This window comes from Xylocopa sonorina, chromosome 12, assembly GCF_050948175.1.
Source record: "Xylocopa sonorina isolate GNS202 chromosome 12, iyXylSono1_principal, whole genome shotgun sequence".
NCBI classification, from domain to species: Eukaryota; Metazoa; Arthropoda; class Insecta; order Hymenoptera; family Apidae; genus Xylocopa; species Xylocopa sonorina.
Window position 1 is genome coordinate 1,349,794 of NC_135204.1, and position 26,896 is coordinate 1,376,689.

At 46.8% G+C, this 26,896-nt stretch overlaps 1 protein-coding gene across 2 annotated transcripts in view; it reads left to right on the forward strand.

Annotated features, from left to right (window-relative positions):
- Best2 (bestrophin family protein) overlaps positions 1-26,392 on the forward strand; it is a 42,536-nt gene extending 16,144 nt beyond the window's left edge. The window contains exons 2-10 of one of the 2 annotated variants that reach the window (XM_076905677.1): positions 1,354-1,464; positions 3,184-3,355; positions 7,337-7,466; positions 18,714-18,952; positions 23,023-23,154; positions 23,254-23,361; positions 23,455-23,715; positions 23,884-24,142; positions 25,149-26,392. In XM_076905677.1, coding sequence (XP_076761792.1) covers positions 1,354-1,464; positions 3,184-3,355; positions 7,337-7,466; positions 18,714-18,952; positions 23,023-23,154; positions 23,254-23,361; positions 23,455-23,715; positions 23,884-24,142; positions 25,149-26,239 — 2,503 coding nt within the window. In that variant the 3' untranslated portion in view covers positions 26,240-26,392. Of the gene's footprint in view, positions 1-1,353; positions 1,465-3,183; positions 3,356-7,336; positions 7,467-18,713; positions 18,953-23,022; positions 23,155-23,253; positions 23,362-23,454; positions 23,716-23,883; positions 24,143-25,148 lie in introns of those variants that run through there. The other variant, XM_076905678.1, reaches the window with a different exon arrangement.
- Positions 26,393-26,896: the final 504 nt, after the last annotated feature.

Sequence of the window (26,896 nt, forward strand, 5' to 3'; positions counted from 1 at the left end):
TCGTGTCATTTCTAAAGATGGTTCAGAAATGTTAAGTGCTTCGAGGAGGCACACACGTTTAAAAAAAAATCTCGTTGGTTACTTTTTCGCAGCATTCTTTCTGTACGATTATTGCGACGCCGATAAGCTACAAACAAAATGAAATTTGCATCGAAACTTTGGTAAGCATAATTCATTGGCAGAGGAGGCAGAGGGCGATCGCGAAACGCATGTCCCGTGAGCAAATAAGCGTGACCGACAGCCTGTGTTTACCCACAGCCCACGCCCAAACAATGTGAATACAACAAGAGAGGACGGCCGTCGATAATCCACGGGTTTTCACTTTGGCCTCGTTTGTACTCGACGTACTTAACGTCGTCTCGTCGCCGCGCGCTATCTATAGCTGCGGGATTTGAATTTAAAGTCATTGTCGCGTTCGCGATTGGTATTGACGAAACCTTCGGTATGATCGTCCTTCGATCATTTCAACGTGCCTGCACGCGATTATATCTACGACGTTCCCGTAGACGTTAAGCGACGCCACACGAAATATACGAGCTGCGTTCTATCCGGAGGCGCGTGCAGTTGCAACGCTGACCCATCGGACCTGCCGCGTTGCCCGAACCGTTTCGACACGAAATTTATTGCGAATTCAATGTGCTCGAACATCGTAAATTCGTTCTAACCATGACACACATTCGTCCGGGGCTCAACAGTTCCCGAATACTGTGCGCCCGCCAATGATCGACCGACGGTATATCGTTATCGCTAAAACACGATCGCGGGACGTACATTCCATTCTCGGTAATCCAATTTCTAAACGAGCGACTGGCAACCGTCGAAAGCGGCCGTCGCCTCGTGTTTCGTCATAATTGCTGACCACCGAAAAGGAAACGTATTTCGTTTTGTTTCTCTACGCTAGATCTTTCTTTTCCTTAACAAAGTAGGCCACGTTTCACGCGTGGAACACGCATGGAACACGCGTGTCTCGTTAAATGCCGCATCATCGGAATGAGCAGCCTTTTTTAACGGGTTAACGCGAGTTTGCTGCAAGCTTGTTAGCGAAAGCTGGTAGGTTTGAACATTAGGTTTTTCATTTTTATGCAAAATACGCGATAGTTGTCTAATATCGCGCAAAGGGACGTGAACGCGAACGTGTTGAATTGGACAGGAGCCAACGGACACGCGATGTTGCGAGAATTCCGCGAGTTATGATCGTTTCCGCGGGACACGGATGAAATAAAAATGTTTACGAGTGTACGCCATTACACGATGACATTATAAACGTAATTATTATTCGAAAGTACAATAATACGTTACAATAATACGAACAATGCGCTCATCTTCATCGAATGTCTTTCTTTTTTGTCGCAGATGGCGGGGGTCCGTTTACAAGCTAATCTGGCGGGAGCTGTTGGCCTACCTGTTCGTCTACTACCTCATCAATTTAACGTATCGATATGCGCTGAACGACAACCAGCGGGTGTGAGTACATGAATACGTTCATTTGAATATCTTTCAGACGCCCATGTTTCCATCGTGCCTCGAAGGACAAAAGGCATAACCGGTTGGACACATTGTCGCGCGAAAATTCCTTGAAATTACCACCGAAACGACGGACAATAGAACGAAATTTCCCTTCCTTTCCTTTCACATCAGCAATTGCAGTCCTTCGCACTGTTTTTTACCTCCTCGGAAAATAAAACGGAACGATCGAAATTACATTTCATCGTACATTACATATCATTAATCACCGTCATCTATTTTGTTCACTGTCCAGTTAGATAACCTAACCCACCACGTTTCTCTCTTGTTTACGGTCGTGTTTCTTATTCGTCGTTTCCCTATTGCGCGCAGAACTTTACGACCGCCACGATAAGCGGCTAGAAATCGTTCTTAAACGGAAACGCAGTTATTAACCACGCAATAAAGGATAAACGTCAATTTGAATATACTTACGAGCACCATTATCGATTAATTTAAAGGGAGACTCGGGCCGCGGAAAGATTGCCCAACGACCACGGAGTCAGACGTATCGTAACGATCGTCACGATCGTCGTCCACGAGGAATGACTGTCCCAGCGCTGTATCTTTGTGCAGCGGACGATTAAATTGTTGATATCGCAAATAAAATTGCTGCTCCCTGTGCAGGGCGCGCACAATACCTGCACCGCGGAATGCGCGCTGGGGCCTCGATCCCGGGAGCGGTATTAAAAAACGCATAAGAACGTAACCTGTTATTTACGGTGAGATAAAAAAACGAGACGAAGATTGGCGATGCTGGGCCTGGCCGGATGTTAAAAAGGTACCCTCCTTTCAGCCGCTTCGATTCGTCCGGTCTAAATTTAGAACCGTAGGGTCGGTTCGTGGTTAGCTTAGGGCCAGCTCGGACCGAACAATCCTGCGAACGATCCGCCGAATGGGAATAACGACCCCCGAGATCAGGTATATTTTAGAGATTCTCTATACTCGTAATACGAGCTGAACATTTAAAAAAGGAACGTAGAGAAATGGATAGAAATATTATTAGACAGAGTATGAAAATTTAGGTCGTTAGGAATGTATCGGTATAGATACAAATACATTCGATCGAATTTTGTGTCATTGGAAGGAGTGAATGAAAACGTGGAGGCAGAGCGGCAGAAATCTACAGAAACAGAAGCACGTTGACTCCTATAAAAGCGTTCTAACTGTACGCGCACATTTCGCAAAACTCGAATCGCACAGTACATTTATAGTCGTAGAAGTGTCGTATAGGCAAAGGCGCGAAATCTCCATAGACCCAGGTAGCAATTCAAGGCGTTCAACTCGCACCTAGCCATCGATACGTCGGACCCCAAAAATGCCCGGACAGCCTGAACCGTTAACTAATTTTCACGAGCGGTTGTGAAATCTTCTAATTGGTGGAAACTCCCATTTACCAGAATTTACCGGTAGCATAATACACAAGCATGACCGGTAGAGGAGTATCACCTCAACCTTGCTCCACTTCTAGCCGAGGCGAGATACACGCGATACACTAGCCAGCCAGCTAAACAAATATTTAAGCTGACGATCCTGCGAACGTTCGGTTCGTTTCGTAAATCCGGACTCGTTAATTGTCCGTTCGAATGTGGGCGGTGCTGTTCCTACGGGGCGTTCCAGGTGGTACGCGCTTTCCGTTTACGTTAGTCAATAACGATTCGCGACAATTGCCTGTTGCAGGATCTTCGAGAAGATCAGATATTACTTTGGGAACTCCAGTGACTCGATACCGATGTCGTTCGTGCTGGGATTTTACGTGAGCCTGGTCGTAAAACGATGGTGGGAACAGTACAAATTGTTACCCTGGCCCGACAACCTGGCCCTCTTTATCAGCGCTGCTATTCCTGGTAACGTAAGTATAAAGAGTCGAGGAATCTTCTATTCGACGAACTGTCGCAAAGTGATTCGCGAAGCGACCGGGAATGCTCGGAGACGTGGTTCTCGGTAGTCGCGGCGGCGCGAAAGAACGATAAACGCAGCCTTGCACGGATAGTACCGGCCGGCTACGTTCGTCTCATTACGCTAATGAATTGCCGTGACACGTTTCGGTGTCGTTAACCTAAGTAGGTGCCAGCTCCCGGAGTCACGCCACGCCCAGAAGCGAAAAAAGAGAGAAAAAAAGAAAAAGAAAGAGAAAAGGGAAAGAATGCGCGGAACGATCATCCCATAATTGGCAAGCGAGCGAATTTTCTTGTCTCCCTTGTGCTCGGCTAACGGATAGCGTGAAACGGAGGAGAGAACGGGGGCCGTCCATCGGGACGATGTTCACGCGACCCTTGCCAGCCGATTTGAACTCTCTGGCACACGTGCCGCAACGCGAGAAATTGCTGCCCATTATCGTTACTTTCTCTGATCGCCTCGGTCGAACCGATAACGAAAGTTCGTTTCTATGAACGAACGCTACCCGCGTATAGGATAGATACGTGCCTAATATCAGACGCCACAACATTAGAGGTGGATACGGTCAGTTACGTTTCTCGTTTACGTTCAATGGTTCCGATCTATGGGAAATCAAATGTGGCAGCCAAGTGCCAAGTTCAGATTTGTTGTTCTCGCAATTTTCTATTATTTAGCATACCGCAAAGCTAAAATGGAATACTGGACGAAACCACACGCGATAAAAGTAACAAGCATTTTTATCGAGTCACCTGTACTAATGTCTAAAGTCTAGTGCAGCGGTTTTACGAATACTTTTCGAAACGTGTAAAAAAAAAGAAACAATCCACAGCACCACTGTTCCATATAGGAATAGGAGGCATCCGAGGCACTAGTCCCGGATCCTCGTCGCAGAAATTTACGATTCGTGGGTGGGCACCGCGTTGCTAAACCGTTATCTAACGATTAAGATTCCTATGCTTAAACAAAGACGCAATTACGACACAGATTTGTTAAAAAGTACCAAGATGGCGGGCTGCTCGGGGAAAATCGAGCGAGGGCTTCGCACGGGCAGAGCTCCGAATTTAGAGCTCGTAGACCACGATCATCCAGCTGTGTGTGGTCAATGACACAATGTCGAAGTGAAAGTGCAACGTGTATCGTAGCGAGAAAGAAGGACGAACCTACGCGTTGCTCGCGCCTCGCGTTCGTGTCAGCTAGGTCCGTCCTTGTCGCTCAGCGCGGAGACTGCAACGCGCACGGCGTTAACGCTCCGTAAAATCAGCGCGCGCTGGACGCGTACCGCCGCCCAGCTGGGAACTGGCGAGCGCATACCAAAGCTGTGGAACTAGCCACGATCGTTCCCGTGGCTACCGACGTTGTATTAAAATAGAATCCGCTGATCGCGTAGAGCAGCCAAGAGTACCGGATCCGATCGCTTCCTCGTGCACCGTTCCTTTCGCGAGCATGCTTACGCGCAGCTTGCTACGTGCTTCGAACGCTGACCGATCGCGTGTGCGAGCTTCCGATTTTTCCCGTCGGGGACGAATCGCGGTGCCGAATTTCTGCACGTGGCCATCGCCCAAGGTACCCGCAGCCAATCGAACGGGACCGTAATTTTCTACGAGTACATAGAAGAGAGCCGCGGTCATGTGGTCACGTAACGCCAAGTATCGGATTTGTGAATGAGCAGCAGTCGAGTGGGCAGCACGAGCTTCTGGGCAGTGTCTTTCATTGAAATCTAATTGGAATTCATGCCCCGAGGCCTCGAGAAGGATGCCTCGACTCCCACCTCCTCTCCTTCGTGAGGAGGATCCTTTTCAAGCTGCCAAGCCGTGCATTTTTACACGCGCGACGTTAAGTCGCGGCATTCCCAGGCAGAAGGGATGCCTGTCGTTCGAGCGAACGAAACCGGGGGAGAAAAGGACTTGACGGTTACGGAAACGCGAACAGACGAATATGTGTCGGACGGGGTCCTCGATCGGGTCTACCTCCTTTTCTGTTTCCCGCTTGCTTTCCCGCTGATATTTATCTACCGGTCGAACTCGAATTACGTGTCTGAAATTTAGAAGATAGTGTAATTGCATTCGTACACTAAAAGCTTACCTTGCTTAAGCATCTCAGAAACCGCTAATGACAATGGTAATTTGATGACAGTGGAAAAAATCATGGCTACCGAAGAAAGTAAAAAAAGACTCGCTATTGCCGAGTTCTGCAGTTTTGTAAAGAATGCGAAGAACCCGTACGAAGGCGAAACTAATTAGCCGATAACTGTTAGGCGTTCGAACGAAAAGAAAAGAAAGGAAAAGAAAAGAATGGCCTCCTTAACAGAAGAACGTGGCATATCCCTATTCTTTTTGAACGACCTACCAATGACAACGCAGCTCCCAACTAGCAGCCGTTCGTAATAATATTTCGTAATTTAGCGTAAAGCTCAGGCAAGCGAATTCGTCCGTTAAAGAATCGCAATCGAACAAGCTCGATGTCGAAACGTTCACGGGACACGCTACGTAGGAGTTAATTAATCGATAACGGATCGCGTTGTACCAGCGGTGTTCGACGGTTCTCCCGGCGGCCGACTTTCTTCGTACGGATCACAAGCCAGATCGTCCTAAATCAGCACGTGGCCTTCTCCGCGTCCACGTGTTATTAGCCGGCCGAAAATGTTAGTTTCGACGAAACTTTCTTCGGCCGTTGCATGCGTCGTATCGAGCGCCGCGAGACGTGCCTCGATCCACAAAACGCTTCATCTGAATCTCGTCGTGCTCCACATACGTAACGATCCACCGAGCGCGATCGAGCACCGGTTCAATTAACGATTACCGACACGATTACCAACTACGATTGCCAACGCGGTGACCGCGCCAATGGCGGGAAAAGGAGACGAAGCACGCGCAGTGGCGTCGGTGGATCGCCGTTCCTCGCGTGGAGAACGTTTCTACGGGCGAGCGCGTGGAAATTTTTTGCGATCCAGGAATCGCCTCGACTGCCAATTTCCGATCAAATTGGCATTCCGATCGCGCCGCGCGGGCACCGATCGTTCACCGTTTGCCGGCTGCTGATTACAAAACGCACGATCACACGCACACGCGCGCGATCGTCCGCGATTACAAAATATGCGCGCGTCGTTTGCCAGAAATGAAAGGAAAAATAGCCATCACAGGCGCCACCGTGGGGTTTTTCATCGATTAATATTGGAGCTCGGCACGAAACCGGCGAGGATTCGCGATCACTGGCCAAAAGAACAAGGGGAAAGTGTGTACAAGACGTGGGAAACGTGTTCGGCATTCCTGGCGGATTGAGGAACGAATTTTGAAACGAACAAGCCACGATGATACCGTCTATGTAAGATAATACCGTACGGTGGCCTTCGGGAGGCGAGGCGAGGCAATTGGTAGAGGTAACGTTTGCTCTTTAGGAAGTCGAAGAGCTAATAAGCGCGCGTCTGATAGAGTTTGAAATTTTTTACGAGTTAGATTTAGCGGTAGGCTTCGTAAATTGATTTTAAGCCGCTGCTCCTTTCATTTGCACTTCTTCCTCTGTGGTAACGCGTAATACAAATATAATAACGATAGAACTAGTAACATACGGAATTTTTTCTAAACACAAAAAATATCACGTTTGCTGAACAAGTTTAACTCCGAACGAGAGGCGTTGGTGAGAGGCAAAGGTTTGCAAGGAAACAATACGTTCCTTTCCTGCGACCATTAACCTCTTCGAACCGCGCCGACACATGCGCGTGCGTTTGGTTTTCAAATTAAATTCACAACGATTAAAAGTGCAAATACGCCGGAAACAGACTTCTTTCTTTTCTCATCATAAAATATTGGTCCCTGAAGAATCAACGAACAAGTTACCATTAGCGGGTGCAGTCTCGCGAGCGAACGCGTCACGCTGCGCCGTAAAGCATCGATTGCTAAAGCAGCAATAATTTTGAAATATTTTCAATTTTTTGCAGGACGAGAGAGGGAGGCTGATGAGGAGAAACATCGTGAGGTACGCGGTGCTCGCGTATGTCATCACGCTGCAGAGGATTTCGTTGCGCGTTAAAAGGCGATTTCCGACGCTTCAACACATCGTAGACGTTGGTCAGTGAGTTAGTTACTTTTCTTATTTCTGCGCATTTCGTATGATAGGAGACCGTCGCGAGAGAACAATGACTTTGTTCTCGTAACGCGAAAAACGCGATCGAGAACAAGAAACGACATATTCACACTTCCACTCGTGTTAGCATTTTTTCTTCTTTAAACTATTTCGTCTATTGTTGTCTACGTTTGTACACGGACGTTACGTAAGGTCCTTCCAGCAGGCTGTGGTATTAAAAGTCGTTACTTTACTTTCTACGCGAATGATCGTATGTGTTATTCACCGTCTAGGCGTTCCGACTACGATCGACCGGCAAATGTAATAGAATCGAACCCATCATCACGATGAACAATCGATAAATAGTCGTGTTTCGTTAAAGTATATAAACTGTTCAATGCAAAGTACATTTTGGTAGCGAACGTAGGATACGGCTAGTATATACGTCGTGCTTCCTTGCCGATTATTGTTACCTCAAGGACGTGCAGCCAATTAACAGACACGCCGCTCCTACACAACTAAACGCTCGTTATGGTAACAAGGACGATTTAATGACACTTGTACGCGAATACTTTCCCAAAAAAAGATGTCTGGCGTCGCCAAGATTTTTGGCATTCCCTCGAGGAATTGCAATTAGTTCTTGATAAGTGATATATGTATATGTTATCCATTGTGTGATAAGTAGCATTGCGCTCGCACGGCGAAACCGTTATTTAATCGAAACCGAGCCATATGTCGCGTTGTATCCTCGCGTCTGGCGATCGCTCCAAGATTTACAACCTATGCACTTGTAATAGAAACGTTATTCATACGGGCGCTTCGAAGTCGTTAACGCTAATATTTACCTCGCGCGCGTTTCGACACTTTCGTTCCGTAGTTGAAAACCGTGAAGGAACGCGCGGAATCGTTTTCGCTCCAGCCTTGTTATCGACTGAGCGAGTCAACAGGTATACGGGCTTTGAGCTATTAGTAAACGATATGTATTCAAAACTCTGATAATTATGTAATCTATTTGGAGATTACGAACAACTCCTTAAGTCTGGTTCACATTCGCATCGTTGAATTTAAGCAGTTCATTTCAGACTTGTACGTTCACGCTTATTAACCGAGCGAGCTTTCATTTCGTTCGGTTGAATTCGAACAACTTGAAATCACTCGACTAACGAGAATCTGTTATTTCGCTTCAATGAAATAGCTGCTGGTGCTTCGGGCTAAGTTAAGGTTCATTCAACTCAATTCCCTCCCCTTGGCACAGTTAGATACACTTTGAACGGTGTCGAGTCGGATTTAAATTCGGTTATCGAACAGTCCTCGAACTCGAACTCGTCCTTTGAACAATGTCTGAATTTAAATGAAAAAATTTGTACGTATCGTTCGATCTTGAACCTGAAATTTCATTAGAACGTCCAAGAAAGATAGACCTCAGTCTGGTGACCATTCGTCGCAGTTAAGGTAAAGTACCATTAATTACTCGCGTTAGGAAACTGAGACGCGATTCGAGGGAACTTGTAACAATTTTCCACAGTTACGCTTACGGTATCCGTAAGGTGAGCAGAAAGAGGCCGTTTCTCGGGACGCAGAAGAAAGGTACGGGCGTCCGCCGTTTTTATCAATCGGCGGCGACGGCAACGAGGATGCTCGTGTTGACTAGAAATAGCGTGCATTTTTCAGCGGCGGGTTCCGCGAATCTTCCATGAACATGAGCGCGCACTCGGCTCCACGGCAGCCAAGGAAATAAGTGATGGTCGCGACGGCAAGAAACGATTAGCTATTAGCGTTAGCATCGCGCAGGAGAGTCACGAAAGAAGCACGCGGTCGCTCGGTACCGCCGTGAAAGAATCTCGCGAATACGGTCCTCAAATCTGTTGTACGTCGAGTTCGAGAACGAACCTGGCTTCGTGTAACGACAACGTTGCGGATCGTCGCGTGAGAACTCCATCAATAATTCATACAACGAAGATGCAACGCGTTTCTCGAGCTTTGAGAAGAAACGGAAACAGTATCCGAAGTGGCACCGGAGGTCGATTCTAAGTAAACGCGCGACATCTAACATGGCCGGCCGGCTCGGCGGTTCGAAGTACATATGTATAATAACTGCAGTTTCCTCGTGGTTATGCGTGGTTATTGTGTCATTGTTTATGATCGTTTAAATCAAACGAGGTGCGTATCCGTGATCTTGAAATGTGGCCAAGTTGGAGGACGGGCAAGAGTGAGTCGAGTCTTTGGTAACATTATGAAGAATGCTGTCTCCTCTTTTATTGGTTGATATTTTAACGATATGTTAAGTCTGTGACATCGAAAAACACGTTTCTTTGTGGTTTTTAATTCAATTCAGACTAATATTTCTTTCGTGCTTCGATGAAATTCTTCTCCTGGATATTTAAATGTAGTGTTTGATATGGGCACAGAGTCGTAGGCAAGACGTTCGAAATTTACAAAATTGAAAATTTGCATAAAGTAGCAAACATTGCAACGTTCTATTTATAGCGTTCGATCGTGCTCGCATTTAAGAAAAGTCGGCTACGTTCTCGTGCGATCCTTCGGAAATGCAACGAGTATTCCACGCGTAACAGTACTAAAGCGCGCGTACAGCAGATTTTAGAGCACTTAAATTGCAAACGATTCTATTTACCAGTCGCATCGCAACGTAACCGTTATGGTCGTTGACTTTCGTGGAACCTTGCGAAAGACGCGGATGCAAATCTGAAACGTTGACACGGAATCTGGTGTAGAACGGCGAAAAATATTTCGAATGCTTCGTCGATCTTTCGTCGAACACCGGCCAACGGTTCATTGTCAATTTTATCAGTCGCTGATAAACACGGCTCGTTAATTGTTTTCGCGGGAACGAGAAACGCTTGCCGTTTACGCGTTTAATTTTAGAATATTACGCTGGTAACGCTAACGAAAGCTGGTAACGTGTACGCAACTAGGTGTGAGAGAGACTATTAAAACGTCGGAGAGGAATTCCGCGAAGAATCTTCACCGATCGGTCACTGTTGTCAACAATGATGAGTAATCTGCGACCAACCGAAGTTACGCGCATCGACACCGATCAAATGAAATATAACAAATGATGTAATCGTTCAATTTCTCGTGAGTGAAATATTCGTTGGACAAAGTTCTTTTTTTTCGTGATACCTTGCACCCTCGTTTCCGACGTAAGTGGCAATTTTCATAGGGATACTGATCGCATACATTATATCCTATTATCAATCGAGTAGTGACTCATATTTAGTCAACGAGTAATTTTTCTACGTTTCATATGTGCATTTTAATAGTGTACCACGTCAGGTTCACACGTCATTACTTGCGTGCCTATTTTATATGGAGATATCCAAGATTAAAGGAAACGTTGGCACAAGTGCATTGAAGAAAATTTTGATCGCACCACGCGGATGATATCCGCAGTATCGGAAAGGAGGTTAGATTAGCGGGTTAAATTAGCGGGAACATAATAAAGTAAATTCTGATAACGTAATAAAAGCAACGAATCGTGAAACGCGACGGCAGGCGGAGACGAGAGAAAGACGAGTGGGCGTAGTTAGAATCAGCGAAACGTGCCAATTGCAGGAGGGATCGCGATCTGGAAATTGCAAAATGCTAGCAGAGACGAGAGAATCTCGCGGAGCTGGGTCGTCCGTGGCGCGCGGCGTGGTAAATCGAACGGCTCGCCCCGCGCCGGCAGGCAATTTTCACGTGCGTCCGGGTAATTTTCAAGAAGCGAGTCGAGACCGCTTAGAAACGCGGAGCGCCGGCGCCAGTTCCTCGTCCTTTTCCTTTTCCCTGCTGTCGGGCAGCAGGCTCGTTTTGCTCGTGGTGGCCAGTCGGCCGGACCAGCGCATCGTAGTTTCCCATCTATTCCCGGAGCCGCGTTACAACGAGCTTCTCTTCTTGCTACCTGCCTCGTGGCCACCGCTTTTTCTATACCCGCGGCCCGCGCTCGATCTTTCTCCCCTTCCTCTTCGTGTTGCGTCTAAAAATATCCCGCTGGTAATTATACCCCATCTAGAGGACCGATACTGCGCCATTTGATAAGATAATCACCGACTGTCTTCGATTTCCGCGCGTACTCCGATTCTCTCTTCTCCCTCCGTACGCCGCGCCACGCCTCTCATTGATTTTCACCGTTACCGTCATTCTCTTCTCCATCCGAGGCACCTACGTATCGTGTGCCCTGTTAATTCGACCGCTTAACGACTTAAGGAGAAATTGCCAACGTACTTGGGATATGCGGGATTACCCGGTTTCGTTTACAATTCTACGATTCCACATGGTCGACTGTATCGGTATGCGGTAACCAGGCGAATGGGACACGAGTACAGACTGCGTTTAAATATAGCCAGACGTAACGAGTGCTATATTCTACCTCCGGCCCCTGCTGGCGATTGGCTAGGCCAGCGAGCGCATCTCGTCTGACTCGCGAGAGTGGTAGCCGTCATCGCGATCGTTCGCCGTCGTCATCCTCGTAGGCCACGGTTACCGCGTAAGAAACTCGAAAACCCGTTTCCTCTTCTTGGTCGCACCACTCGGCACCGCGGGTCGCGCGTACATCCATCGTCTCCTCGGTCGACCGTAATACGCCGCACGCGCGACCCATATTTAGCACAAATTATTGTCCTGGCCAGAGTTTCTCCGTTACTACGCTGGCCAATCGGTCGACGCTGTCCACGATGCGCAAGAAAATAATTACCTTCTCGAACTCGAGAGGTGTCAACGCCCGTGGAAGATGAACGCGATGCGGTGGCCCCAAGGCTACCGATGGGGACGGAAGTTCTCGACTGTCACTCGCAAACCGTGAATCGTTACAAGAAAAGCCTCTTATCCGCGGAAATGATCGATGGCCGAAAATTAGGGGAACGCTAGCACTGGCCCACTGGTTTTGCTTTCTTTAACTTTTCACGGACAGTTATAACGTCGTTTATTAGAAGAAATTAGAAGAAAATTAGAAAAAAATTAGAAGAAAATACGTTGGGATTCAGGCAGTCTTAAGGAAATCTTATAGCCTTTTATAGGTAAATAAAAAAAGTAATCAGAAAACACCAGCTGCCAATGTGTGTATTTTTGATAGTATTTTTTCTGTGCAACATCAAGCTGAATTCTTGATAATCCAGCATTTTACAATAATTGGAATATCTGCGTTATTATTATAATATAAACGGGTTTTAACCGGCAATTGCTTCAAAATATACATACTCAGCAGAAGTCGAGAGTTCCCCTAACGCACAAATACTTTTTTCAACCCCTGGATCCGTATAATCTGCGGATATATAAATTTCTGATTCCCATTTAGGATCCTGATTTCATGTGATCACGTGACTGGAGCGTAATCCATTGATTAACTCGGCGATGACGAACAGCTAAAACGGCTCGACCTGTGCGAATAACAAGCACGTTTTCATGTTCGTCTATTGCTTATCCGTGGGTCTACTATTCCCGGAAGTGTTACGTGTCGCGACGGAACGGAGCCGCTCGGTGAGACTCGGAACGACATTTTTCACGTTCGAAAGTAATCAGCTCCGGGTGTCGCGCGCCTCAAAGTGTTTGTTATAGTTTCAAATGTGGGTAACGGTAAAATTTAGAGCTGTTTACAAACGTCCCCGTGAACTCCTCCTACAAGCAAGAAGCTCGATGAATGCACGGGGAGAGAATAGAGTAAGGTATGCAAGAATCGATCGCACCGTGTAATGTTCTGCGGGAGACAAAAATCACCTTTGATCGATCCTCATCTATTCTCACGATCGGCAATGAATTTCACCGATCGGAACCTTCGGTGGTCGGCCGATAGTGAAATGGTTAATAACGCGTCGTATCGGTGCATGTGCTCGCGAATAATCGCGAATAGCCGAACGTACACGCCTTCGCGAGGCGGGCGTGGGAAGGCCGATTTTCTCTTCGCTGGCCAGCTCTATTGGCAGCCAGGGCGCATCCGTGGCTCGCGTGTGCCCGCAATGATTTAAACTCGCCCCCTTCTAATTTCTTAATCAGTAGCCGGTTACACCGGCGCCAGGCGTCGAGACACCGTGCTTGGCTGCCCGTCCAATCACGCGCGCCAAAAACGCGCGTATCGTGATGTCGCGCGACCAGAAAGCTCATCAAGTTCAGTGTCAACGGGTTAGTTCGCGGCTCCGGTGGATTCGAAACGCGGTTTCACCGTGCCCCCCCCCCCTTTCGTGTTCCACGTTGTGGAGTAAGCTTAAAGGCGTACGATCTGGACTCGGGAAGACTGGTTTCTTCTCTCCGAAGGATGCTTTTCAGTGTCGGTCCAGCGTGGTGAAGCGGACAGACAAGGATGAGAAGAGGGAGAGACGAGGTGCACGGTTGATTTTTTACCTTCGCGACGACCTTGCCAGCCGTGCAAGGATCTCCGCGTTTATTGAACCCGAACAAGCGATTCTCCTCTTTTAGCCTGTTCTGCATCCGACCGCTCCCTACCTTCTTCCTTCGCTTATCTTCTCCTTCGGCTGGTGCTTTCGAGAGATAAACATCCTTCAGAAATGAGCGTGGATTCTTCTTATTCGTCTCGTCTCGCCAGTCGGTGAACTCGATTCGCCGCCCGCGTAATTTTCTTACACGTCCGCCATTGGTCGCCGCCCTGCGATCGTTTCTGAAAATCGAGCCTCGCTGCTCGTCGCTCTGGGCAGCTGTTACCCGTTACGTCCACGTACATGCTTGAATGCTTTAAATGATAATGGAGCATCGTGTTTACTCGCGCCGCGACATTTTATCGTCTTTATTGGCCGATCGATCGCATCATTGCTCAAGATCGCAACGAGCACGCGCACAGTGCGTTGCACCGGTTTTACATTCGACTTGAATTGACTACGTCCGATTCGTTGGTTGCCGACTTACGTACAAGCGATGCAAATAACTCGCGTCAAGAACCGACCGGCGTGCATGCGAATGTTTTCGTAATTAACGTCGATTTCGTCTCGTTAGCAGCTATTGATCGCGTGAAGTAATATCGACGATGCTCTTCTAGAACGCGCCGCGTCACTGTGAGGTCGACTGCTTAGACGAAGATCCAATTGATCTTAAACCCAAGATTCTTATTCTTCTTTCGTATTTATGCCACTGTTACTTTCTCCATATATCTACAAATTTAGGAATCAGCAGCGTCCATATTTTTTCGTTCGATTCGAACGTTGAGAAGCGCTATCGCAGTCGGTATTCGATATCGACAAAAAAAAATGAATTTGGAAGTATACCATATACTTTTCCATGCTATTTGCGTTTTCTGGTCTGAAACCTGGCGGAGTACCGAGCGTAAATTACGAAACGGGCAACACCCCGGTTCGCAACCTATCCGCAAATCGGACGATCGTATCACCGTAGCCGCGTCCCCGCCTATTCGATTCCGGCGTTTATATCGATCCCACGAGCGAACCATAAAAACCCGTGAAAGCGGCCATAAATCACTATCACGAGCGACGATATTTGCGCGCTTTCGAAAAATTTCGTTCGTTTCGAGCGGATGGAGTCGTGTATATTTTCGCGCGAAAATCGCCAACTGTGACGTGCGAAAGCGACCGAGTTTCGCCAAGCTCGAACAAACCTCAGATATTTCCGCCAAACCGGGGAAAACCTGACCGTGCGCGCGATCCTATATATTTCCTGGTATTTGCTTCTCTCGCCCTGTCAAGAATTCATTGTCACGTGACAACACGCGACGAGCTGATTTTTAAACACTTTTTACCACGTGTTAATTTATAACAAAGTACCCGAAATATGTTGTTAAGGTTGATTAAATATTAGACATTTTTTATATCCTATCATCGAATTCTATCACTCGATATATTGGAATTTTTATTCAAGGATATCGTTGTATTGTATATCTTTGATTTGCTAAGTTTGAGACCCAATTTAGTAAACGCATTAAGGGTGCGCTCCCAATACCGTATTCGCGACGTCGGCATGAGTCACGCGATGAGTTATCGCTGGCGACTCTCTCAGTTGCAAATTCATTGTATAGAAGCCATGTGACCATGCGATTGCATCAAGGTCGTACGCACCGAATAAAGAACCGATTGCATATCGATACGACCGGTAGAACGACCTACCGTTCCGTCCGTATGCAACGATCGTGTTACATCTACAATCGAGTTTCGATCGTATCGACGCTCGAACATTTCCATCAATTTGAAATTAAAAATGATCAATCAGTGAGCAATCAATTTCGGGTCATGTTACAGACTTTTGTAACAGAGGTAATCGTTAAAAGTCCTCTTGATTCACTCTCGATTTTGACCAATTAGAGTAGAGTTTACCAAGGAGCAGAAACGAAAAATCGGAAGTCGAGACGATCGTTATTCGCAAGAGAGATATCGCCGCGATGGCCACATTCGTATCAGTGGCAGTTTACGCGGCTCCGTTTTTACGATTAAGGTCATTGGTATGGCGCACGAAAGTAACATAAATATAATGTGCCACCAACATATAATAACGACGCATGTGTCGATGCTCGCATTGCTTCATCACCGACTACTTGTCGTTCGCACACAGAAAGAAGCGTCGCGGTCTTTCTTTATCATTTTTTTCTTTTCGACAGTCCATGATCCTAAGCTTCATTACGGATATACCGTGCGAACGCGTTCGCGTCTCCGACTCTGACAATAAAAAGATTCCCCCCAGAGAGAAATTATCGCGTTCCCGTTAGCCGATCGGCTACCAATCGAGCATAGTTACGATGCTCGCCGCGGCCGCTGTGACTTTTATAAGATCGTTTTTTCGCGATCGTACACGATCGTTAAACTGCCTCCCTCGGATAAACTCTGAAACGGTCGCGTTCCGTCCATAAAATACGAAACGTCGCGTAATACCTCGACGGTCGAGCTATCGCCGCAACGCTACCTACGCATCCTAGGTACCTAACTACGTATGTACGTATGCGTACATACGGGCGCATATGTGACTGGATATGGCAAGAACGTCGCTCCTGGTTTATACAAGGTGTTTCGATACGATAGAATACATACTCTTAATTGGCTGAAAGAGCTCGTAAAGAAGCGACAGAGAAAGGGAGAGAGAGAAATGGAGAGAACGAAAAAGAAAAGAATCTTAACAAAGATAACGTGTTTCAACCGTGTAACTCTGGTTACGCCAAGCATCTAATAAGTACGCGTATGCGGCATAATCGTGTAAGAAAGTAACAGCTTGCGAAATCGACGGTTATTTATGAAAGGTGTTTTCTCACAATTTTTTCCACCTATTATTTGCCGCGCGTCTCTAAGGAAGCATATCGATTTCGAGGCCAGTTATTAATTACCCAGCACTTTGAAATCCCCAGGCATTAAATATTACACGATAATAGCTCCGAAACGATCCACATATCCACGTGAGTCTCATTTCGTAATGCGAAAAGGTGGATTGCAATCGAGTGATAATGCAATCGAAGGATTATTATCGCTTGATGTCAATCGATATTGGCATCGGTCGATGAAACAAGTGTTCTCTTTAAACTTTTCTGGAGGTTCTTGTCGACTTCCATTTCTTCGTCGAAACCGCCTCGAAAATGTATCGCGGAGCCGCGTCGAGATTTCTATGTCTAATGTTGTTAATTGAGCTCGTAACGCTGTTTCGCTTCTGGAAATATTAGCTGAAAATTACGTAATGACACACGTAATGCGAATCACGAACGGAAACGTGCAACTTGGCATTCCTTCGACGAGCATTCGGTTTCCTTTCGGGAATCTATGGCCTATATTTCACGACGTTATAGCCGATTAGACGTCCGACACGTTCATCTAAAGGAGGAGACAAGCTAACCTCTTCCACGTGTTTCGTGTTTACGTGCGCGTCACGTGAGCAACCGTGGGGAATTATATAATCGTGGCTTTACCAGCTGATAAACGATAGTCCTTTCTTTCTCTGTTGTCGACGAGCACCTCTATTTAGAATAGAAGTTCAGCTGTTGGGACTTATCCACATTTAGAGGATATTTAAAGATCACAAGTGTACAATGTTTAAAACTTTTTTATACTTCTTTATTCTAGATAATACATATCGAGTTTGCGGTGTAAGAAGCTTTTCTACTCCGACTCGTTGCGCTCAAAGAAACATACTTGTACTCTTAAATTTCCGCCCTTTTTAATATCAGAGTAGATTCAGTGACGATTTCCTTTAAAACTTGACAGAAATTCCAACAATACATGCCAATTATCTGAATTCGCACTGCTCGTAGACTGTTACAAGATTCATCCACCAGGTTGCGCACGAAGATTAAATGTCCCAAGATACGTCCATTATTACGTCCGAGCTACGACAGACCGCGAACATAGATCGAAAGCTCCGAGAAGTTTCGCGTGCATTTGCATGCACGTTACGAGCGTACGGCTACGCAGCGGCGGATATACGCGCGAAAGTCGCGCTCGGAGGTTCCGATCTCTCGATAACACGGCACGTACTCATACGTGTTCGTTGATTAACGAATCGCGGATGAATTTGAGCACAGAACATGGCATTAACTCTTATCGCCGCCTCGATTACGACGGGGCTTCTAGTCACGTTGCTGCGCGCACCAGGATCGATGGACAACAAAGAGGACGTTCGTTACATTCGATGCATCGTATTCATCGAATACGTAAAGAACATAAGAACGCATCATCTATCTGTATTTACGATCTGTCGACGATCCGTCGCCAACTTTGATAATGCCTAGCTAACAAATGAATAATAATGTTCGATTTCCAAGTTTTTGCGGTTTATAATTAATCGAAAGTTCGAAGAGTATATTTCCAGATGTTTTATATATTTAATATATTTAAATTTATATAGCGTTAAAAAAAAAGGACGCGTGGGAAATCTACCCAAGCCAGATATCAATATTTATGTAACCACCTAGTGAACACGCAATGTAGCAATGCCGAAAGAATTCCATGCAAAATATATAGAAATGAATAAATAATATTCAATCCAGTGTTTCGATTAGTTGAAAAGTTTCACCGTTCTCACAGTGTACATCGCGAATGAATTTCTATCGCTACTGCTATATGGTACGGCTGGTGTGTCTCAAAGTCAGCCGTGGTGAAAAAAGAAAATGGTTAAATAGTGCGACGATCATTTTCGAAATAAATCGTTCTCCATTGCGACAAGATCAATCGAAGAACGTTACCCATGTAAGCGAGAATTTGGCAATAGTACATTCGGTGAAAGTTAGCGAGAGATCTCTACGATACTTAGTACAGTTTGATCCTGTCGGTCGAAAGTCTGAAGACGGCAGAGTGAAAATGACGCCGAACAATGTTCCGTTCCAGGTCTTATGATGGAATCGGAGAAGAAAATCTTCGAGATGATGAACAAGAAGGCGGCCATGTCGAAATACTGGATGCCACTGGTCTGGGCGACGAACATCATTAACAGGGCGAGGAGGGAGGCGTTGATAACCAGTGACCAAGTAGTGCAAACCCTCCTGGTCGAGCTGAGCGACATCCGGAAGAGGCTTGGCGCGCTGATTGGTTACGACACAGTTTGCGTCCCCCTCGTTTACACTCAGGTGAGTATCGGCGATACGTTCCGTAAATCGTGTCGAACACGTGTCGCAGTTAATATCCTGTTAATATTCACTACCGGGCGTAAATCGGCGTGTTATACGAGAATGTGAATGCGGTTAAACGCGGGACCCGCCGGAAGGCAAACAGCGCTCGCCGGAACAACGTACGCCGGTCGAAGAGTAAGGTTACGAAGCCTGCCTTTTGTCGACGGCGTCGCAAAAAGTTGAAGATTCAATCGAGCCGCGTTTTCTCATTCAGAAATCGTCGTTGTTTATTCGTGATTGAGAAACGACGAGCGGCTTTAAACGAAACGTCTTCATCCAGAGACGATCCTCTCGTCGCTTCGATACTCTGTCGACGGTGCGCGGCACGAGCTTGCGTAACTCGTCATTCCCTCGTTAACTGCACAATGCAACATTCCACGCTTCCTTCGCGCTTCCTTCGATCGACTCTATCCGACACGATCACCCGCATCTTTCTAACACCTCTATCGTTCATCTTCACGCCGAGACGGGACTCGCGTTAAGAGAACGTCCCTACGAACGGTTCGTTTCTGTCTTTGCGCTACGTCCGTTCGATTCGTTTCCACAGTCGCGATCATTAGAAAGTACGTCACCTCGTTGCAACACGATATCACCGATAAAAGGCTCGATGCGTAATTGCGGAGGCCGCCACCGGCTAGGAGTAATTCATTTAATCTGAACGTTTAGCAAGGATCGGCGTTAACGTCGACTATCGCAGCGGCGGTACGATAAAATGGATCCGTTCTCGGAAAGACATTTCGCATTCGCGATTAACCGGCACGTATACGCATTGTGCAACTCTAATTACTCATCAGTTAACGTCCCTAATTGTCTACCGCGGGTGGCTATCGTATTCGCGATATTTAAAACCCCGTTCGTTACCGCGTTTCCAATTCTGCGCGCACGTTACCGCTCGCGGATGATCGGACAGTACGATCGATTTGTCGTAACGCCACGCAAACGATAAACCTATTAAATGGAAGAATTACTGACAAGTTGCCGACCAATGTCAATACTTGCCGTGTTCTTTATGGAACCAATGATCGATAAACATCCATCATTTATTTGAACACTTTGCCTGCAACGTGTTAGAAATAATTATGCGAACCCGTCAGATTCGAACGCAATCACTTATAATAACAGCTGAATCAACGGCGGTAATTAATTAATTAGCCCAAAGAACAAAAAGCTTCTATTTATTTTCGATTCCTTTGAACTTAAAGCTAGACGTTTTTCTTCGAAACTAAATAAAGTGTAAGCATATCTCCGAACGACGATGCAGACGATTAATAATAGTTAAAACGCGATCTCTGTTGAGCCATGATAAATTGGCTTTGAACAGCATCCACGAAAAATTGGCTAATAGTCAGCCGGTCGAAAAGCGTGATGAGCAACGAATCAGTCACGGTCGAGAAAACGTTCATTCATTGAGCAAGATTGCGTCATCGGTTACGAAGAATAATCGTGGAATGCGAAATTCAGACTCAGAGACGTCGAACGAAAAATATATGTGTAACAAGAAAATCGACCGTCCAGAATCTGATTATCGATTAAATTTAGACCAGCGATGGAGGACGGTGTAAACCGTCCGATTAAAATCAGCGGCACGAACCACGGTTTAGTTTATTCTTTTCCATTTCCATAGCTCTCCATATAAATTACAGCGGCAATAAAACTCGCGTCGTCGATTCGCGTTCCGCATTAGCTTATCGGTTCAAGTGGAAGTGCTTTGAATTCCTCGTTAGAAAATAGAACGCGTTCGCCAGAGAAACGCGGTACCAATCCGTTCTCGTTACACGAGAACCAACCTCGCAGATTCCTTTGAATCGGAGACGTTTCTTTGGTTACGGGCTAATATCAAAAAGTAAACGAGAAGAACGGGCAAAACTTGGGAGAACTTGGAAGAGGAGGGAAACTCTTTCGCTGGTACGAAACCTCGCGACGTATCTGTCTCGAAGGTGAAATAAAATTGCAGAGTTACCGCGTGCTATGTATGCAAAAGTAACGATACGTTTGTGAAACGTTCGAACTGCATGTTTCGCCCGTACTCTGGCTTATTGCGAACGTTCGCACGGCAAATGTCTGCTTACCGGCGTATTTATCAATTTCTGCAGGGAGAACGACAAGGAGACAGAAGGAAATAGCAGCAATTTACTTGGGACGCGACAATGCGCTTTAATTGCAGCCGATACTACCGCGTTCGGTCTCTTTTGTCTCGCGCGAGACGCTTTTCATACCGTTTAGACCGCATTGTGTCGATCGAAAAATGAATTTCGAAATATGTTTCTCGCATTAGCGGCACGGGAGTGGAATACGTGCGAACATGTTAAATATTTAAAATGATAATTAATTTTTATTAGAATGGAACGTTTCGCGTTGGTACAAATACAACTCTTGCGCGCTCTTTGAAACAATAGACAGTGAAATTTATTCGCGTTTATTGATATTTTGCAAACGATGTCTATTATCGTCTTGGCCGATGGTAAAGAATTATTTATTCTGCCGCTATGTTGGATGATTTTGCGTGTTTCACGTTTCAATTTTAAACTGAAACAGTGAATACGTGTCTCGTTTGATACAACGACACTTTCAGATAGAAACACGTGCGTCAACGATAGTGCACGCAGCAAGAAAGTGATGCACGTCGCACGGTCAAGGACGGAGAATGAGTCGAGCGTGAATATGGTAGAGCGGCGCGGAAATAATTTTGCAACTAGTTCGACGCGCCGATAGTCTCGAGCGCCCATCGAGGCTCGATGATCAAAGTCTGAAGATAAGGCATCGGTTGCTTTTTGTTCCGTTCGTAACGAACGTTTACGCGAGCCATCGTTTCCTGCTGGCCTTCGATGAGAAAGGCACTGCTCTCGATGACCTTGGTATGATTTAAAACCCGTTTATTCGTGTATGCGCGGCATGAAAAAAAGAACGATGCTGATAGGGGAAAGAAAAAGCTTCGTCGCCGAGCTACTGACCTCGTTCGAAATTATAAACCCGTTGACAAAGCGACTCTTCACGCTCGAAAGGACCGGTGTCTTCAATTTTATCGTGGCTCCAATTTTTCTGTAAATTTTATAATACTCGATAACAGTTTCGTTTGCCTCGTGTCATTACGTACTTTGTTCTCGAACGATGCACAGTGGTCGGAAATCGTATTCTTCGTTCTACTCGTTTTAGCATTTAAATAACGACGAGTCGGATTCAAGTAAAATCTATTCAATTTTCTATCGCCCGACCCTCGTACAAAACGGGGTCAACTTCTTTCACGTCTGTGTCACATTATCGACGTCTATTTTATACGTTATAAATATGTATGCGTATTTGCATTTCCTACGTTACTGCGATATATTAATCGGACATATATTCCTTCAGAGTTTAATTACATAAATATTGGAAAATCTGTAGGTACATATATATATGCAGATACATTACTTAACTCACATTTCTTTATTGAGTTTACCGAAGCATTCGTAGTCTAATAGTAAACAGTATACCTATAAAAGTTTTACCATACTTTTACTAAACCATTGGGAAATGAAACCACTTCGGTAGAATATACGTGAGCGCATATACGCGGACGTTTCGTAAAACCTCTATCTATGTCTTGGAAATATTCGGAACGAAGTTACTCTTGGGCAAAAAAAAACGAGAGAAAGTAATGCCGAGAAAAAGGACATTTATAAAAATGCCAACATCGGGGTCCAATGGTACTCGCTTCTCATCGTCTATCACTTTTATCCGCTCTTCCCTGGTACGCAGAATGTATACAAGAATCGTTCCAAGAATCTAACAAACTGACGCAATCCAGCAATGTCCATCTATAAATTTCTGTCTTTTAATCTACCCGTCCGTTTCGACCGTCTCTCCGTCTAGGAGGCACTTGATTAGCGAACGGTAATGGCGTCGCGTGTTACTTCTTCCGTTTTCCTCCTATTGCGACCATCCCTGTTTAATTGAAAATCATCGCCGGTTACGTCGATTTTAGGGCCGCCTTAGGGATAGTCACGGACGTAATCGAACGAGTTTCAGTATCGTTTACTCACGTGTTTCAGGTAGTCACGCTATCGCTGTACGCGTACTTCTTCTCCGCCTTGCTGGGTAGGCAATTTATCGAGCGGCCGGACGTTGGAGGTGGAAAGTACGAGGAACCAGACATGTATTTCCCATTTTTCACGGCTCTGCAGGTGAGAAATGATCAATCGTGATACGTAATTTGTAAACGAACGCGTCGCGTCACTGTCGCGTCGCCGGTCGATCAATTCGTCAACCCGTCCGTGTTTCAGTTCTGCTTCTACGTGGGATGGCTGAAAGTCGCCGAGGTATTGATCAATCCTTTCGGCGAAGACGACGACGATATCGAGTTGAACTGGCTGATCGATCGTCACATCAAGGTAAGTGCAGGAGGTTTCAAGCTTTTCCTCGAAATTCCAGCTTCATCGCATGCTCATTTATTCGATATTTATTATCGGTGACACGTTTAACAGGCGGGTTACATGATCGTGGATGAGATGCACGAGGAGCACCCGGAGCTGTTGAAAGACCAATATTGGGACGAGGTCGTGCCGAAAGATTTACCGTATACAGTGGCCAGCGAACAATATCGACGCGAGGAGCCGAAGGGTTCCGCGGAGCATTATAAGGTCAAAGAGAGCGACGCTCTGTACGCAAACGTTATGCTGGGCACACAGATTCACAATCACGTTCAGCATCGCAAGACCCACCAGGATGACATGTACGCCGATTACGTAAGTAACCGTCACGGGTGAACTTGAATCACGAGAGATGACAACGTCCACCGACCTTTATTTTATTTTCATTTGTTTTCTATATTTTACTTGTTTAACTAATATAAGAATTGGTATCAGAAACGTGTATAAAATCAAACAAAGTCGTCCTAAATAAATTTATTGCAGGAAAGTGTCGACACTCCATTAGTCGAACGAAGAAAAAATTGGTTGCAACGACAAATAACACGGATGGGCTCTGTACGCAGTTCGTCGACTACTTACAGTAGTGGTGGTGGTTTCTTCTCTAGAAACCGTCATAACAGCGTTTATAGCAGTCCCGAAACTGGAGGGCTACCGCAGACGAACAATCCGAATCTGAAGATGTCTCTTTACGATCGACTAGTGGGAAGGAAGAGCATTCGCAGTCAAAGAATGGGTCGGCAAGGTAAGTAGTTTCCCATAAATCACGTAAACGCGATGCATTTTCACACTCGACCACGCGCGGGAACAAATTGAAGCGCAACGAGTCGCTTTGTAAACGCGATAGACGGCCTGAAATCACGTCTCCCCTGGTACACGTTCATTCGCAGGCTATTTAAAGTGACAATGATGCGGTCTTACGTAATACACCCACACGCGATAACAGTACCTACCATTTCTAACAAATAAATGACAACAGTTGGTACCTGGAATCGAAGTACATTATTCTCCACGAAACGATTCGAAAGAAAAATTCCGCGAAGTAGATGAAAAAATAGTCACGTATGAAAAAAGGAAGCGAATAAAAACCGCTGCGCGGACAGTAAGTATGCTTCCGTTCTTCTTCTCTGGCATTTCTGGCGTTACGATCTTTTTGCCCGCTCTAACGTAACGCGAGAAAAACTTTCAATGAAAGTCTCGCGAACGTTCGAACCTTTCCCCACCCGGGTGGCACGCATGCGATGGATTATGCAACGTGTAACCTTGTGCAACCAGAACAATTTCCGCAATTGCGAATCGCGCTTCTCGAAAAAAACTTTCCTAAGACCTTGTGCTTCTTTCTCCTCCCGTTCCGTTCACTCGCGATCGCGATCGACGAAGGGATAAAAATGGAGAAAAAAATGTATCCCAGACGAGCTACGCCAGGACAATTACGTCCATTACTTACCACGCAATTACGTCCAATCGTGTTCCATCCGTTCGTACAGCTCAATGTCCATTTCGTCCCGAAACCATATCGTACGCGTGAGTACGAGTGTTCGTCTCCTCGTTCCATCTACCGTTTCCTAGGGGAGGGTGGGTAAATTAATATAACCGGTCGAAATTAGCATGAGATAGCATCGTTAGCCTTGTCGTAGTCGATGTTAGTGTTGCCGGCGCCAAGGTGCGATTTAATCGTTTCCTTAATAGACGCGCGACCTCGATCGCTCATCTAACAAGCTCCTCTAATTCGTGTTCGTTCCTCCCCACAGGTACCATGACGAAGCTGAACTCGGTCCCGGTCTCCCTGAAGAACAGACCCCGCATACCGACGCCGGACGTAACGAAAGAGGTGGTCGACCGTGAGCAAAGATTAGCTTTATCGGCGACGAACGCCGCGAACATCGGCGCGGGTGTCGTCGGGGTGATACCAGCGAACGGCCACTACCCAACCGACCTGCCAGTAGTCCAAGTCGTGTTGTCGCCAATTCAGGAAGCGGAGGGCACGCCGGCGACGGGTAAATCGGGGGCCGCAGCGTTGGCGCAGGCGGTGCTCTCGCCAACGCTGACCAGCGCTGGCCTCGTCGCCCCGGTCACCCTGACACCGGTCACGATGAGTCAGCTGACGCAATTGGGCCTGGTGACGACAACCTCCGCGTCCATGATCAAGCCCGCGAACCAAACGAACGGCGTGCAGGCCACCTTGACAGAAGTGAACAGCAGCGAAGAGGAGGGCTCGGCCAGTGGAAGCAGTAGGAGCGGTAGCATTGCCGGGCAGGAAGAACGCTCCACTCCCTTAATGAGCCAAGACAGAGGCACACCTCTGATAGGGGACACGGCAAGCCCTATGGGCAGCAATGGCAGCTCGCCAACCTTCGACAGCTACAATGATCGCTCCCCGATTCTAATGAATCCCGAGAAGTTGGGTTACGTGGTCGCCACGGTACCAACCACGCAAAACAACAAAACGGGAACGGATCCGCGTGGCAGACGATCGGCTTCGCTGCCAGGTCCGCCTCTGGTGCAAACTAGGGAGGACAGGAGTATGTCTCTGCCGCAGTCTCCTGGCCTCCAACCGAGGGAGAATCGCGCGGCCTCGGTCTCGCATGGCCACGAACCGCCTAACATAGACAGGCTCGTAGCTCGCGCCAATCAAGAGGTTCGACCAAGGACTAACAGCATCGGCCACGATCTTTGCCGACCGAATAATCGCGGCCAGGACACCTCGAGAAAGATCAGCAGCGTCTCTTGCACGAACGCGTCCTTGTCCACCGGACTAGGTACAACGACCACGACCACGACCACCGCAATGCCAGCGGCCGCTCCAGTCGCGGGTAGCAAGAGAGGAGAGGTGTACGTCTGACCTGAGAATCTAGGAATAATGTCGTTGAATTTTTATTCGATCGCGTACCACTCGACACGACGAGTGTCGTCGCACTTGCCTGAAATCCGACTCCGTCCATTATCGTGATCGCTTGGTGCGTTTCGTGTTCGCGGTGAGAGTAGGAAGTAATTTTCCCGGAACGACATTCTCTCTTATCGATCGAGTTCCACGCGCGACGGCGAACGAGCAGCCCGGGAACGATTCGAACGATCGTGTCGCCATGATGTAAATACGATCTTAACTTATGAAAACTTTGATCAACGCGGTTGTTAATTACGCCGCTGGCGTCGAGTCGCCTCGCGACCTGTACGATGTATCGCGTATCAATCGCCGTGGCAACGACAGGGACGCGATCGAATTCGCCGATCTCTCCGGCAGCAAGGAAACGGCGCGTAATCGCGTTACGAAACGCGCCTCGATCTCGCGTCCTCTTAGGTTAGAAACTGTACCGTTTACGTGGCGCATGGAAGAGAAGAACAGATGTCGCGAATACTCGTAGACTGTGCGAAGCCGGAAAGTTAGCTAGCGCGACATCCGAGATGGACAGCGAGAGGGGTGACTGTGGCGACACAACTCGAAGACACATGCGATCAAATCGATCAGCTTCCTACGAAACACTTACTGCACCCTCGTCGC